This window comes from Gadus macrocephalus, chromosome 15 (assembly GCF_031168955.1).
Source record: "Gadus macrocephalus chromosome 15, ASM3116895v1".
Classification (NCBI taxonomy): domain Eukaryota; kingdom Metazoa; phylum Chordata; class Actinopteri; order Gadiformes; family Gadidae; genus Gadus; species Gadus macrocephalus.
Genome location: NC_082396.1, coordinates 11529062 through 11542114, shown reverse-complemented (window position 1 = coordinate 11542114; position 13053 = coordinate 11529062). Strand labels below are relative to the sequence as shown.

The 13053-nt window shown below is 44.1% G+C and overlaps 1 protein-coding gene across 13 annotated transcripts in view; it reads right to left on the bottom strand.

Moving 5' to 3' along the window:
* Positions 1–13030, bottom strand: part of birc6 (baculoviral IAP repeat containing 6) — a 99169-nt gene extending 86139 nt beyond the window's left edge. For all 13 annotated transcript variants that reach the window (XM_060072805.1, XM_060072814.1, XM_060072815.1 and 10 more), the window contains exons 1-9: positions 12578–13030; positions 10165–10346; positions 7556–7693; positions 4833–5026; positions 3155–3266; positions 2736–2818; positions 2112–2337; positions 1796–1965; positions 54–112 (exon numbers count right to left, since the gene is read on the bottom strand). In XM_060072805.1, coding sequence (XP_059928788.1) covers positions 54–112; positions 1796–1965; positions 2112–2337; positions 2736–2818; positions 3155–3266; positions 4833–5026; positions 7556–7693; positions 10165–10346; positions 12578–12788 — 1375 coding nt within the window. In that variant the 5' untranslated portion in view covers positions 12789–13030. The remainder of the gene's footprint in view (positions 1–53; positions 113–1795; positions 1966–2111; positions 2338–2735; positions 2819–3154; positions 3267–4832; positions 5027–7555; positions 7694–10164; positions 10347–12577) is intronic.
* Positions 13031–13053: the final 23 nt, after the last annotated feature.

Genomic DNA, 13053 nt, shown 5'->3' with positions numbered 1-13053 from the left:
AAAATCGACAGACTAGACTTCCCATTTTTAGAAAAGAACTTGATTTTGCGTACCTGTTACCGACTCTGATCTGGAATGCTCTTCACTGTCCGAGTCCTCCAACTGGTCATCACTGGAAAAACAACACACACACACACACACACACACACACACACACACACACACACACACACACACACACACACACACACACACACACACACACACACACACACACACAAGGGGCAGACATTAAAATTGAATAAAGATACGTTTCATTGTGCAGGGACCAAATATCACTGTGTTGCATTTGTGTCACTGTTCCCTTGGTGTGTTAGGATCTTAGCTTCAGTGACTTTGAACGATTTTTAGGAACACCAGTGTTTCCTCTATATGCACCTGGCAGAAATATGACCGCCGCACCTGAATCTTTTTTTTAACAAGAGGAGAGGAGAGCTTCAGCTTATCTCTTTAAATTACAAATGGAATATTATTTTGCGCTACATATCCAGGTCAATTCACACACTTGCGGGTAAAGCATATAAACGGAGAGGAGAGGAGAGCTCCATTTTATCTCTTTAAAAAACGAATGTTATATTATTTTGCGCCAAGGACGCTTCATATCAGGGTCACTCCACACACCTGAGTGAAGCATATAAACGGAGAGGAGAGCTCCGTCTCCTCTTTAGAAACAAATGTAATTTTGCGCTACGGACGCTTCATATCCAGGTCAATTCACACACCCGAGTAAAGCATATAAACGGAGAGGAACTTCCGTAAAGTTGGAAATAAATTGGCAGATTTGTGGTTCAATGGATCATCAGTGAAACATCGTTGTGACCCAATTGAGTGTAGTAACCTAGAGAACCAGCTACAGCATTGTTTTCATCCAAACGAGCCGTCTTTAGCAAACGGTGAATTGCATTGGCTTCTATGAGCTGTCGGCTTTCAGCCGCGAGCTTAGGGACCGTCTGCAAAGTGCAAAACTGAAAACGACCACAAAGGCAAAATTTCAGTAGTGACGCAACTGTTGACTCTAAATCCCCAAAACGTTTTCCATATAGGCATGGACTCTTTATGGTCTTACTGCAACCTTTAGTTTTGAAAAATATCTCTCTACTTATTTTTAACGAATTTATTTTTAGCATAAATGTCAATATACATTTATTTTGCAACAATTTCAGTAGCGTCGCAATATTGACTCTAGAGACCCAAAACTTGTTCAGTAGAGGCATGACATCTTTATGGTCCTACTACAACCTTTGTGATGGAGAGAGGGGAGGGAGTGGGAAGATGCATTGGTTTGAGGGACAGACCTTTTCGATTGTTGTAATATTTGTGCTATGTGATTTTACTGTATAGGGTGGTTGTTGATATCATATATTCTTTGTTAAATAAATGTAAATAATTGTTTTAAAGATTATACTTGTGATGTTAAATCTCTCCATATTTCCCCTGCTCATTACTGTGCACAAATGTACTGTATGTACACCCTTCTGTTGCCGGCAGACACATAGAAACCTCCTGGCAGGGTGCGCACAAAAGAATAATTGCGAGCGAAGAAAACAACAACATTTCACCTCTGCTGCAACTCCATCCTAGGGGAAACACTGAACACATGTTGGAGTCTTGGCTTCAGCACATTGGTATTGTCTTAGCATCAGTGCGTTAGCCTCCTTGTGTCATCAATTTGTTGGCATTTTAGCTTCCCTGTGTTAGCACCATCTTATCATGCTTACATTTCTATCGTGTTAGCTTAAGTGTGCTAGCATCTATGCATCAGTGTGTGAGCATCTTAGCTCCGGTGCGTACTGACCTGTCTCCCTCCAGCTTGGGGAGGTCTGAGCAGGTGGAGGACTCCTCCAGCCAGGCCAGGGTGGGCCTCCGGGACTCTGTCAGCATCTGCTGGTTGTGGTCGCTGCCACTCTGGACGATCTGGCTCAGGATGGCCGGGTCGTACGGGTTGATCTCGAACTTCAGGTGCACCTGGATCAGGGTTATGCAACAGGTGTGTTCACCAACAGACGTATCAAAATACAGCCAGAGATAAAGGGTTAATGGCAAGTTAAAGTCATTAAAAAAGAGTTAGACACAGGCAGGTGAACTCAAGACGGACCAATGCCGTGCCCTACCCTCATCATCTTGGAGACGTCCCAGATGCAGATCTTGCCCCTCTTTGTGGCGGCGGCCAGGAAGTGGGGGCAACTCCCGAAGCCATAGCAGGCGATCTTGTCTGAGGCGTCTGCGCCGCTTGGGAACTGGGCGGGGCTGGTTGCCAACGTGACCGACAGCGGCACGTTCTGTGTGTGCTCACCCTTCACGAACGGACAGTTGGGGGAATGTCGCTCGTGTTCAGACCTGGTGGGAGAAGCAAGGGAGAAGAGTGAGAGACAAAGAGGTACATCTATGAGAGAGGGGACTGCAGTGGTGGTAGACCGACGGTGAAAGAATATTATGGGAATTAAAATACAAAGTGCTTTAAACTTAAGATTTAGACAACCATCGATTGTTAGGTTTGTATTATTGTGGAATATGCAAGAACCGAGGGGCAACTAGTTTGGCGTTAGCCATGTAGCTAATCATGCTACACCTACATGTTGAACAAGTGCCTACACAAGGTTAAAGTTAAAGTCATTCGCTAAAGGAAACAAGTATATGCTTAAGTTGGAAAGACATTGGCCACACGATATGAGTACATGGTTTCACATGGCTAAAGACATCGTCTGAAGGAAACCAGAGATAGTGGTGTGACTGACCAGGGTTCATCTGTGGGCTCCCAGCAGACCAGACAGACGCTGCAGGTGAAGCACATGGCCCGGTCGTCACCTGTAGAGGCCGGCTGCAGGGGAACCGGAGTGATTATGATGCCTTTCCACCACAGTGACATTTTTTAACAAATTCTTAAAATACACATTTCATTTTTATCAAGTAATATGCATCTATTTTGATTTCCAATGCATTGTTTGAATAGCTGCCCAGCAGGAAAAGCACTATAAATAAAGATTGATGGATCAATAAAGATGCCTTTAATGGATTTTAACCAACAGGCGGGAAACATCACCACACAACTCGATTCATGAATTCTTCAATAAATTATAAACCAAAACCAAAAGCACTCATTGGGTGAATTAACAGTTCAGGCTATATACGTGTTGGGGGCTCCGGAGAGGGGTACCTGGTGGTAGAAGCCAGCCTGGGCCATGGGGTCGGGCTGGGCCCAGCGGTACCCGGCGTGGGGCCAGGATGTGAAGGTCTCCCTCCGGTTGGCCTCACTGTACATCAGTGACCTGCAGGAAAGCACACACATTTTTTATAAGCTTTATTATTGCACTCATTATGGGGACATTTTATCCTGAATACAAAGTGACTTAGAGTGAGGTTTGTTTTTTGAGTCATGTTATTTATGTGAAGGTAGGGTTCTGGCTAAAGGATGCCTAAACATTAGACAATGATGTTCAACCCCAGAATCAGTAAGAAGTCAAACACCCGAACCTAATCCTGCTAGATCATACTAGTGTTTCCCCTACATGCAGCAATCCAGCAGTGATGCAGTGCCACTGCAATCAGCCAGGAACAATTTAAGTATTTGAAATAATGTTGGTCATCCTGAAATGCCATTATTTCACTCACACACACGCACACACACACACACACACACACAAAAGCAAAACGTAACAGTGACTTAACACATTTGGTTGTGTAGAACAGAAGTAACAGTATTCTGAAACCCAGATAATGGGTTGGCTACATATTGCACTGTTGTATTGTTATGGAACCATTTCTGTTGGAATAGTAGTAGTAGTATGTGTACAACATAATACTTATACTACTGGAATCAGTGATCAAATTAGCTGATAACTCTCTGCGTTCGCACACAGATGTATATTACATTTACACGTACATATCAGCACCATGCAAACACACCGCAAACGTGCTCATCAACATAGTGCGCCACACACACACACACCACTGCAGGAAAAAAGCTGTGTCAAATTACAGACTACCACAATAAATCCTCCATTTCATGTCAGAAAGACTTAAAATTAAACTGTTTTGACCTCACCAACAATCCACTCCAAGATTTCATAAATCAATACAGTTGAACCAGTATCTCAAATGATCAAATCAGGGTACTTTTGATGTATTATCAAAAAGATTCCAGGATTGTCGGGCGATCTTACCGCCAACGTAACATCGGACGGAGCAAGAATAGTTGAGCACACCAATGCGCTGGTCTCAATCTCTTGTAGTAAAGCCTTCATAGTAATTCATTCAACATTATATTTACAGTAAACTCCTTTTAGGGGGATGTCAAACTCAAAATACAGTAGTACTTAGTCCCTGTATAATTAAATCATCAGACAAATGGACAATAGAAACCCCGGAACAATGACGTCAATAGTCCAACTATTCAATGAGATGATGTTGTTCATGACTCTGTCCCAACGCGCATATATAGCAGAACTCTTATTATACTAGAAAAATTGCTGAGTTTCACGGTATAAATAACCTCTCCTAGGCGTTAGCATTTATTGACTACACCGAAGAACCTTAAGACTCAGCTTACCTAAGGCTGCTACTCATTATGTGGACCACTCCCGTATAACAGCTCGACAGTCACAACCATTTCTACAGACCACGGGGGAGTCAACCAATAACATCCATGAAGACTAAAGTGGTTACGTTCATTTAAGATCCTGATGAATCCAGACACCCCCTAACATATTCTTGGTGCAAGTATTCAAAGGTGAAGGTGCAGGTGGAGAAGGGGTCCATTATGTGAGCAGCAGTGGCTCGCTCAAGGGTCACTCATAAGAGATGTGGGGGGGGGGGGGGGGGGGGGGGGGGCTTACCTGTCTACAGAACGACCAGGGCCCACCCCCAGTTCCGGTCGGGCGCTGGCGAGGAGGTAGGAAAGGCGGTCCATGATGGAGGAGGCCACGGAGAGGGCCGCCACGTTCTGGTTGATCTTCTTCAGCTCGTTGACCACGGCGCCGGCCACCAGCCTCAGGACATGGTGGGGGAGGTGCAGGGTCACTGTGGCCCACTGGTGGGGGGGGGGGGGGGGGGGGGGGGGGGTGGAGAGGAAGGAGGGAGGTTATGACCTATGACCTTCACACAGCATAGACCAACGCCGTAATCGGCCAACCCTTTTTGAAGACACCGTTAAGCTTCCAAGTAAAAACCCTTCACATTACAACATGCAGAGAATACTGTTGAGTAAGCAGCGGCAGTCCCCCCCCGCCCCCCCGCCCGTAGCCCAGATGCCACCCAGAGGCTGTACAGTAGCGATGCCTGAGAGGTCGGCTGGAAGTTAAACGCTAGATCCATCTACAGGGACACGAGCCAAGACCCTTACGGCAGCGCAGTCTGGGGTCTCTGCCAGAGGAGGAGGGGGGGGGGGGGGGGGGGCAGTGGGAGGAAGCACGCATACAGAGACAGTACAACACAGGCCGGCATGCTGCACCCTGCATTGGTTTCCCGGCAACACAAAACAATCGACAGATGTTGAGAAATGAATGAAATGCTTAGAATATATTATTGAATAAACACAACATCTAGATATATCATGGACAAATTTGGTATTTTAAAGTACAGCGTCTGAGTGTGTGCGAGTGAGTGAGTGGACGGGGAGTATAGGCCCTTCAGAATGAGGGAATGCCATGTTCTTGCTAATTGTAGGGCTTCTAGGTTGAGCCGCAGCTGAACGTATGTCGAGTGCACAATTAACCGCAATTAAAAACACATTCTTGATCCATTAATGTACGCAACTCATTGTGTTCTGTCAACAACAAGGAGACAAGCAGTGGCAGAAATAGAGAGGCATAGAGCTGGTAAAGAGACAGAGACGGAGAGAAAGGGTGCGAACGAGAGCCAGGGTAAAGACAGTAAGAAGAATAAGAGAAGGCTGATAATGGTGATAATTCTGAGGGGCCAACAGAGAGAGATTGAGAATAAACCTCTCTTCTACTCAACACAATGAGGGACACAGATCCAGGACTCATGAGCATCATTTAACCGTGCCAGATCACTTCATCTACCACATGATAACATGAGTAAGGACGCTGGGTGCTGTGGGAAGATGCTCTATGGTCTCTTCCTCCCTGAGAAGGGTGCATGCCTGCGGCTGTCTCTGTGGGAGATGGACAGTGGCCCTAAGAGACAGCGGCTCTGCTTGTTCCCCGGCCCCAGCCAGGCTATTAATATGCTGCTGTGGTCTGCAGAGCTGGCTTACTGCAGTCAGGGCTGCCTTCGTAGCGCTGCTACGAACAACGCGCCGACACATGCATGCTAGTGCACGGCGCCGGGGGAGATGACAACCCACTTGCTATGACACGGCTCTTCCACACACACACACACGCACACACGCACACGCTTGTGATGAATGCACCTGCCCACTCCATTAAGACATTCTCTCACACGCACACAACCTTCCTCTCTCCATCATAATGACAGAAGGGCTGCACCTCTGCTGCCTGTTGTCCCCTTTTATTTTTGTGCTTGACGCAAGGTCGCTAGGCCGCTACCTAGCCTGTTAGCTACCCCTTCTAGCCTGTTATGAGGCCGAAGTGCATGACAACGCAGCTAGCAAGAGACAGGGCATAGGAACAGCCACCACAGCAGATTATATGAGCAGAGATAAAAAGGGTTTCTGCTTGTACCCATGCTCCTAAGGACAAGGAGAGACTTGTGCAGAGAAAGTGAAACTGCAGACTGAGTTGTATAATAGTTTGCAAAATTCAGGAATTATGCTAATTGTTGTGAAGATGTATGACATGGTTATAAATTATGAACGTGTCCGAGAGCCTACTAACCCCAAGGCTGTAGCGTTGCCCCAAAACTTGTGCTATAATTTTACTGTCATGTAATGCTACCATTATGCATTATCCATTATGGCACCTGCGTTCCTTCTCAAGGTTTCTTCTATGATAATTAAGCATTTTTTCCTTCCTCCTTGGAGGACATGGGTTTGGGGGATAATAATAAAATATGGCCTGTAACTGTGATGAAGGGTTATGCGAATAACATTGACTCGACTGATTAGAAGTGTGTGGGGAGAAGACAAGGTTATTACCTAGCTTTATCTCTCAGCTCCAGCTTGTCATGAGAACCACTATCTAGCCGATATTCTAGATAGCCAGTTAGTTTCACTGTGTTTAATTCTAAAAGTAATGAAGTTAGTTTCACTTGCGGTTGTATAGGAGGGTTACAGTGAACATCGTACCAACAATGCGAAATTTGAGATTCCCATGTAGAACTTGGGTACTGTGGGAAATCCCCCGGCGAATAAAAGGACGTTAATTAAAAAAGGTAGCATGGGAAACATCCAGTGCTGCAGGCGGATTTCAGCTCCTCTCCCCAGTTACTTCCAGGCGGGGATTTGATCATTGTACATGCGTGCACACTATAGCATCTCTGAGGGCAACCACAAATTCTAAAAAATTATTGCATCACATTTTTGCTGTCGTTGCGATTCCACTCCATTTGCCAACATGTCTGGACAGACACAACACACACATAAAAGAGAAAGTAGCATGTCTGGGTTCCTTTGAGGGAGGCGTGTCATGTGACTCACCTTGGCTACTTTGTGATTGGCTGCCGTCTCGTGTGAGGTATTCTTCACTCCCTCTTTGAGTTGTGTGATGAAGAGGTCGTAGCCCTCTGTGTTGGAGACATCGATCTTCTCCTGACACGCACACAGCATCTGCTGCGCCTGGACACAGAAAACAAACACACACACACATTAGATAAAGATGTTAAAAGTCTGATAAAGTCTCAGGTTAGGATGACAGACAGAATGACCAATTAATACCAATGAAGTTCTCGATATGAATAAATAATTTAAATACTACCACTTCTACTTTGTGCTTCCTTGTCAAAAAGGACATTTTTCAAAAAGAGAAATAATTATGTTAAGATGGTCCCAAAGTTTGCTGACGTAACATAATATTATGTTCTTTCCCGTTTCCTGAGAAACTAAGAGAAATGCTCTCCATTGCAGTAGTGTAGCTACTTAGCCAGAAAAATGACTAGCCAACAATCTATTTATCTAGTATATCTTAATTATATAGATCCTCACTGTCATGGTGTTTCCATTACCCTGATAGCACAATGGAGGTCAGACCAAATCAACCAGCTCTTAGAAAAAAAATCGGCTCCGTGTAGACGGGGCGAAAGTCTGGAGATCGGAGACTATGAGAATTTTCAGCTAGTGGGCATGTTGCGGACGGGTTGATTAGGTTTTTCATCATCGCCATCTTCGATGTGTTGTAATCAAAGCGCTGCACCTTCGTCTGCATACTTTTTGCGTTCTTTCCTGCCTTCTACACAGGCGCCATCCCTTACCTAAAGTATACAGAGGATCTCAAATATGTGTGAGCAAGCCTGATACAGCTTATCTCCTGTTGTGTGTTGCATGTGTGAAAAGGCAACTCCTGATCATCTTCAGACCTGATTCTTCCGAGTTCATCCTGAGTTCATGTGTGAGAGAGGCCTACAAGTGTAGTCATGTACAGACAGTCACACAGTCCGAATAGCAGTAAGCAACAGTTCTCACATGTTTACGCCCGCGTCCTCCAATTAGGACCGATCAGTTACTTTCAAGGGACCTAACTATTTTCTGTCTTTAAATTAGGGGCATCGCCAAGACATATCGAACTTTCAAGGATTTCTCCCCCTGAAAGTGCTGAAATATCGTTTTTAACTTTAACTGTTAAGTAAGACAATTTTAAAAAGGGAAAGGAGAACTGATAGTAGCCTGGAAAAGAAATAGCACTACTCTGCATTTTCAGGTGTTTATTCGATCAATTCCATCTCAAACCGACTGCACAGCAGGGCACTAAAGATAAGACGTATTAGGCTGGTGTCCCAGCCTAATACACGGGACAGTATTTGGGCATGGAAAAAAAGGTTTTACATTTCAATAAAATTACCAAAATATATTAAGAGCATCTGATACTTCTAGTGGTAACCATGGAGGAGGAGGTGGAAGAGATTCATAACATATTGAAAGAAAAGATTTAAAAGACCAGCTAAAAAAGTACACGGAATTGGTACAGGCCAAGTCGGCCAAGTATCTCTCAATGCCATCAGAAGAGTGATTTGAAGAACCAAATAAATGTTTCAATCCAAATTAGCACTGGGTGGTAGTTTGGATTGAAGTTTGGACTGTACCATCTGTCATTGATGCTACAGCATGCTGAGATTATTTTATTTATTTATTGTGATAACGACATGACAGAACAATACTTTTAAAGTCATTTTTTGCCGTGCCTCAGCTGTGAAACATTGGTCGAAAATGTGTATTTTGCTATGGTATGAAAATATACGGTAAACGTGAGCCAGGACGACTGTTTCGTCCACGTCGCCACATGCTAACGCGAGTTTTCAAGTGCTTCTTGTAGAATCCAGTCACGGTCATCACTATGTAAGATGATGCAGAGCGTATCTTTTTTTTTTCTTTATGCATTGAAAGAAATCTTTAGAGCTTTGACTGACGTGGGGACATGAAGAAGTAATACTGTTTTTTATCTCTAATCTTCAAAGTACATAGAAATATCTATGTTCAATGCTGAACGATAGTGATTTTATAATGTTAGCAATGAAAACACCCTATAACTCTTAAAAAAAAAAAAAAATTCTGGCCACAAGAATCATACTATAAACACTACAAGAAACTCTCCCATTTAATTTTTCCCAAGATTAACAAGAAAGGGGGGATTGGTGGGGGATGATTTCTCTAAAGAAATATATGATAACATTGATGGAACACTTTTGATATTATTTGGAGCCACGAGTTAGCATGTCCTCTACAAAGAGGTGAACATTCATGAACAACTGTGGCTACATATTGATCAGACATGTGTATTCATTCATTCATTCAAACAAACAACTGTAAACTCCCCCAAAGAGGAAACAAAAGCTGAATTATTTTCTGTGTGAAAAAAACACTGTGGGTAGGCCATTAGTGTCTACGTCATCAACATACAGTAGGGGGTCAAAAAGCCACCTTAGGTGGGCCGTGAGTGTACATCATCAAGTAGCATCTAGAGGCCACCACCGTAGATCACACGCACCTATTAGAATCACGGACAACAATAAACCAACCAACACCGGCATAGAGACCCTCCCAATATCTGCCGTATCAATGACAGCTCCTCAACACACAAGATTAATCAATCTTACTTCTGTGACGGGCAGCTCCAACTGGACCATGTCCTCTGGTTTGGAGGCTGGTGGCTGCAGGGCGGTGTCCAGCAGGAGGATGCCGTTCAGGTCCTTCCTGCACCCGACCACATAGTCATCCACGAAGAGCACCTTGTCAACCGCTGGGAAATACTGGCATCGGACACGACCACCGGGTTTGGCTGAGAGAGAATACATAGAGAGAGAAAAGCAAACATCAGGCATAAGGTCAGAGCTATTTGAGTGTGGACGTTAGGAGAACAGAGGCTGCGTGGGCAGGATTGTTAAGTGAGTGTTCAAGATTCTGGGTTCAAACCCCAATGTCCTCAGTCTAGAGTAGTCACCTCGAGCGAGATGCCCTAACTCCTACCTTACTCTTTAATATCATGGTTATGAAACAACTCTGCAAGTGACTGTGGAAAATAGTGAAAAAAAAACAAGTAAATAGTAGTAACATAACCATTGGATTGGCTTGTGGTCTGATACTTAAACACTGCAAAAGCTTTTTTTATTTTTCAGACTTAAAAATTATATTAGGTTTGAAAGCTCTTCGACTCGAGATACACATTTCTTTAAGACATTCATTCTTCCTGGTGAAAGGCCAGAGTTATAACATATGTAAACACATCCACGTAGTATCTATGAGAGTTCATAATTATAGTCTGAAAACACTCACATTAGCCAACACTCCTTAGCTCTAAGGGCCTAAGCTCTCCCAAGAATAAGGTACAGTGAATATTGTACCGTGAATAAAATTAAGTAAAAAGACAAATGGAATCCATGTTGTTATGATTGATTAGATTCAAGTTCACATTAATAAAGCAGCAAAGAGAATGGATTTATGGAAGCTGTGCATGAATAACAAACAGTCAACCTCAATGTTATGTTGAGGTTAGGCTAGGTAGACAGATCAAATTAGGTCATTGATCCCGAAGGAAATTCTGATGTAATTAATATTTAAATTGGGAATCAATGTTGATATTAGAATTGTCTGACCAGAGCAATAGGCAAGCAGGGATATCAATGAGGGACATGTAGGCTAGGCATCAGCGCATTTGGTTTAAGTATGGTGTGGCATAAGGTTCCTTTAAGGGGCCAGTACTTGGGAATGTCCTAATGCTACAACATGGTATATGATGCAAAATAATGCACAGAAAATGATCACCCATCGCTCACACTTCCCTTGAATACAAGCTTGTTCCGTTGCCTCAAGACTGTAATAAACTACCTATAATTATAAAAGCATCTGTAAACATAAGTGGAGGCTGAAATACAGCATATGGACCTACTAAATCTCTAACGCAACAGATGCTGATACATGCTGTACAGCACTCAGACAATTTTCTAATGTTCCAAAAAAGCATGCCACTAAAGGGTATCTTGGGGACAAAAAGGCTAAAGAAACATGCAGTCAGCAGGTGAAGGGTCAATAAATAACTTAATATAATATATATTGAAAGCCTGGTGTGTTTCTTTTTGAGATTTAACAGCACATTGTGCAATAGTACACGTTGCATCTACTCTAAATAACACCACGAATGTACATGCTTCACTAAAATGTTGTTATCAACTATAAACAGATGCATTCAAAATATTCAGGACTGGGCATCACATGCTAGTGTACAAATATGACATGTATACTCCAATATGTAGAAAGCTGATCGAATCAAGAACTCGCTTCCTTGACAAACGTGTGCATTAACATGCAACGTTACGCAATGGTAAAATGCTGAAACTGTCCATTTATCGATTCATACTATTATGAGGATTATTGATAGGTTAAAAAAAACGCATCCCAAATCAATGACTTATGTCAAGTAAGGTACGTCATGCTACACCCAAATAACATGCCCCTAGATGAGGGACAGTATGCGGGATATTTCAGCAGCTACAAGGTGGTAGTAGAACTAGTGGCGGTACAAGTACACCCACCCCGCTTGAATCACAGTGCATTGAAAGACGTATGTCAACAATGTTACACTGTTACAATGGAAACGGTTGAACCACCTCATCTCCAAACGATGTACAACCATATATTCTAACATTACACTGACTGGAACATAAGGCGTGCTGGTTTTGGGTAGACCGCTATGCTAACGCTACGCTAGCTGAGTTAGCTGTTACCAGGATGTCAGTAATGGATCATATTAGATTAAAATATAGCACAAGAAGCACACGCCTCATGGGGTGATCACAGAAACACGTTGTATTAACTGCGATATCCTGATGCAATTGCACACAATCACCCTTTCCAGGATGATCTACAAAGGCCTGAAGAGCCATGCCGCTAGCCTAGCACTAGCTTAACGTTAACCCGGGGATGAGTGGTTGTTGACAACCGGGGGTGTTTAGGTTGTGGGGAAACAAGTTTGCGATTAAAAAAGGCCTGTCACGTCGTCTCAGGGGAACTGACCGTGTAGCGCCGACGCCTGCAGGATTGCCCCAGATGTCCCGTCAATGACTTTAATACTACCCCGGCTGGTGACGGCCAGGATAGCGTTGAGGGCCGGGTGGTACGAGAGGCTTCGCAGGCCCTGCTCGTCGCAGCGCAGGCAGCCGTCTCTCAGCACAGCCCAGTCTGAGGCGGCGGACGAGCCGGAGCCCGGCGAGGCCGCGGCCGCCATCTTCCTCTACTTCTCCCTTCTCTTTTTATTAGGTGTTTGTGTAGATCACCGCCGATATGAGCAATGTGTTGAGATGTGCAAGAATTGAGACTTCCAAGCTACTACTACTCCTCCTCCTCGGCCACTGCTGGCTCTTCTTCAGCGGCTACTTCTTCTTGGTCTCCGCCGCCCGTTAGCGTTGTACAGTAGCTCTGCTCCGCCACCATCTGTAGTACTGGGAACACTCCGGCAGGCTTTCTGTCAGACGCACGTCAGGTGAACAGGA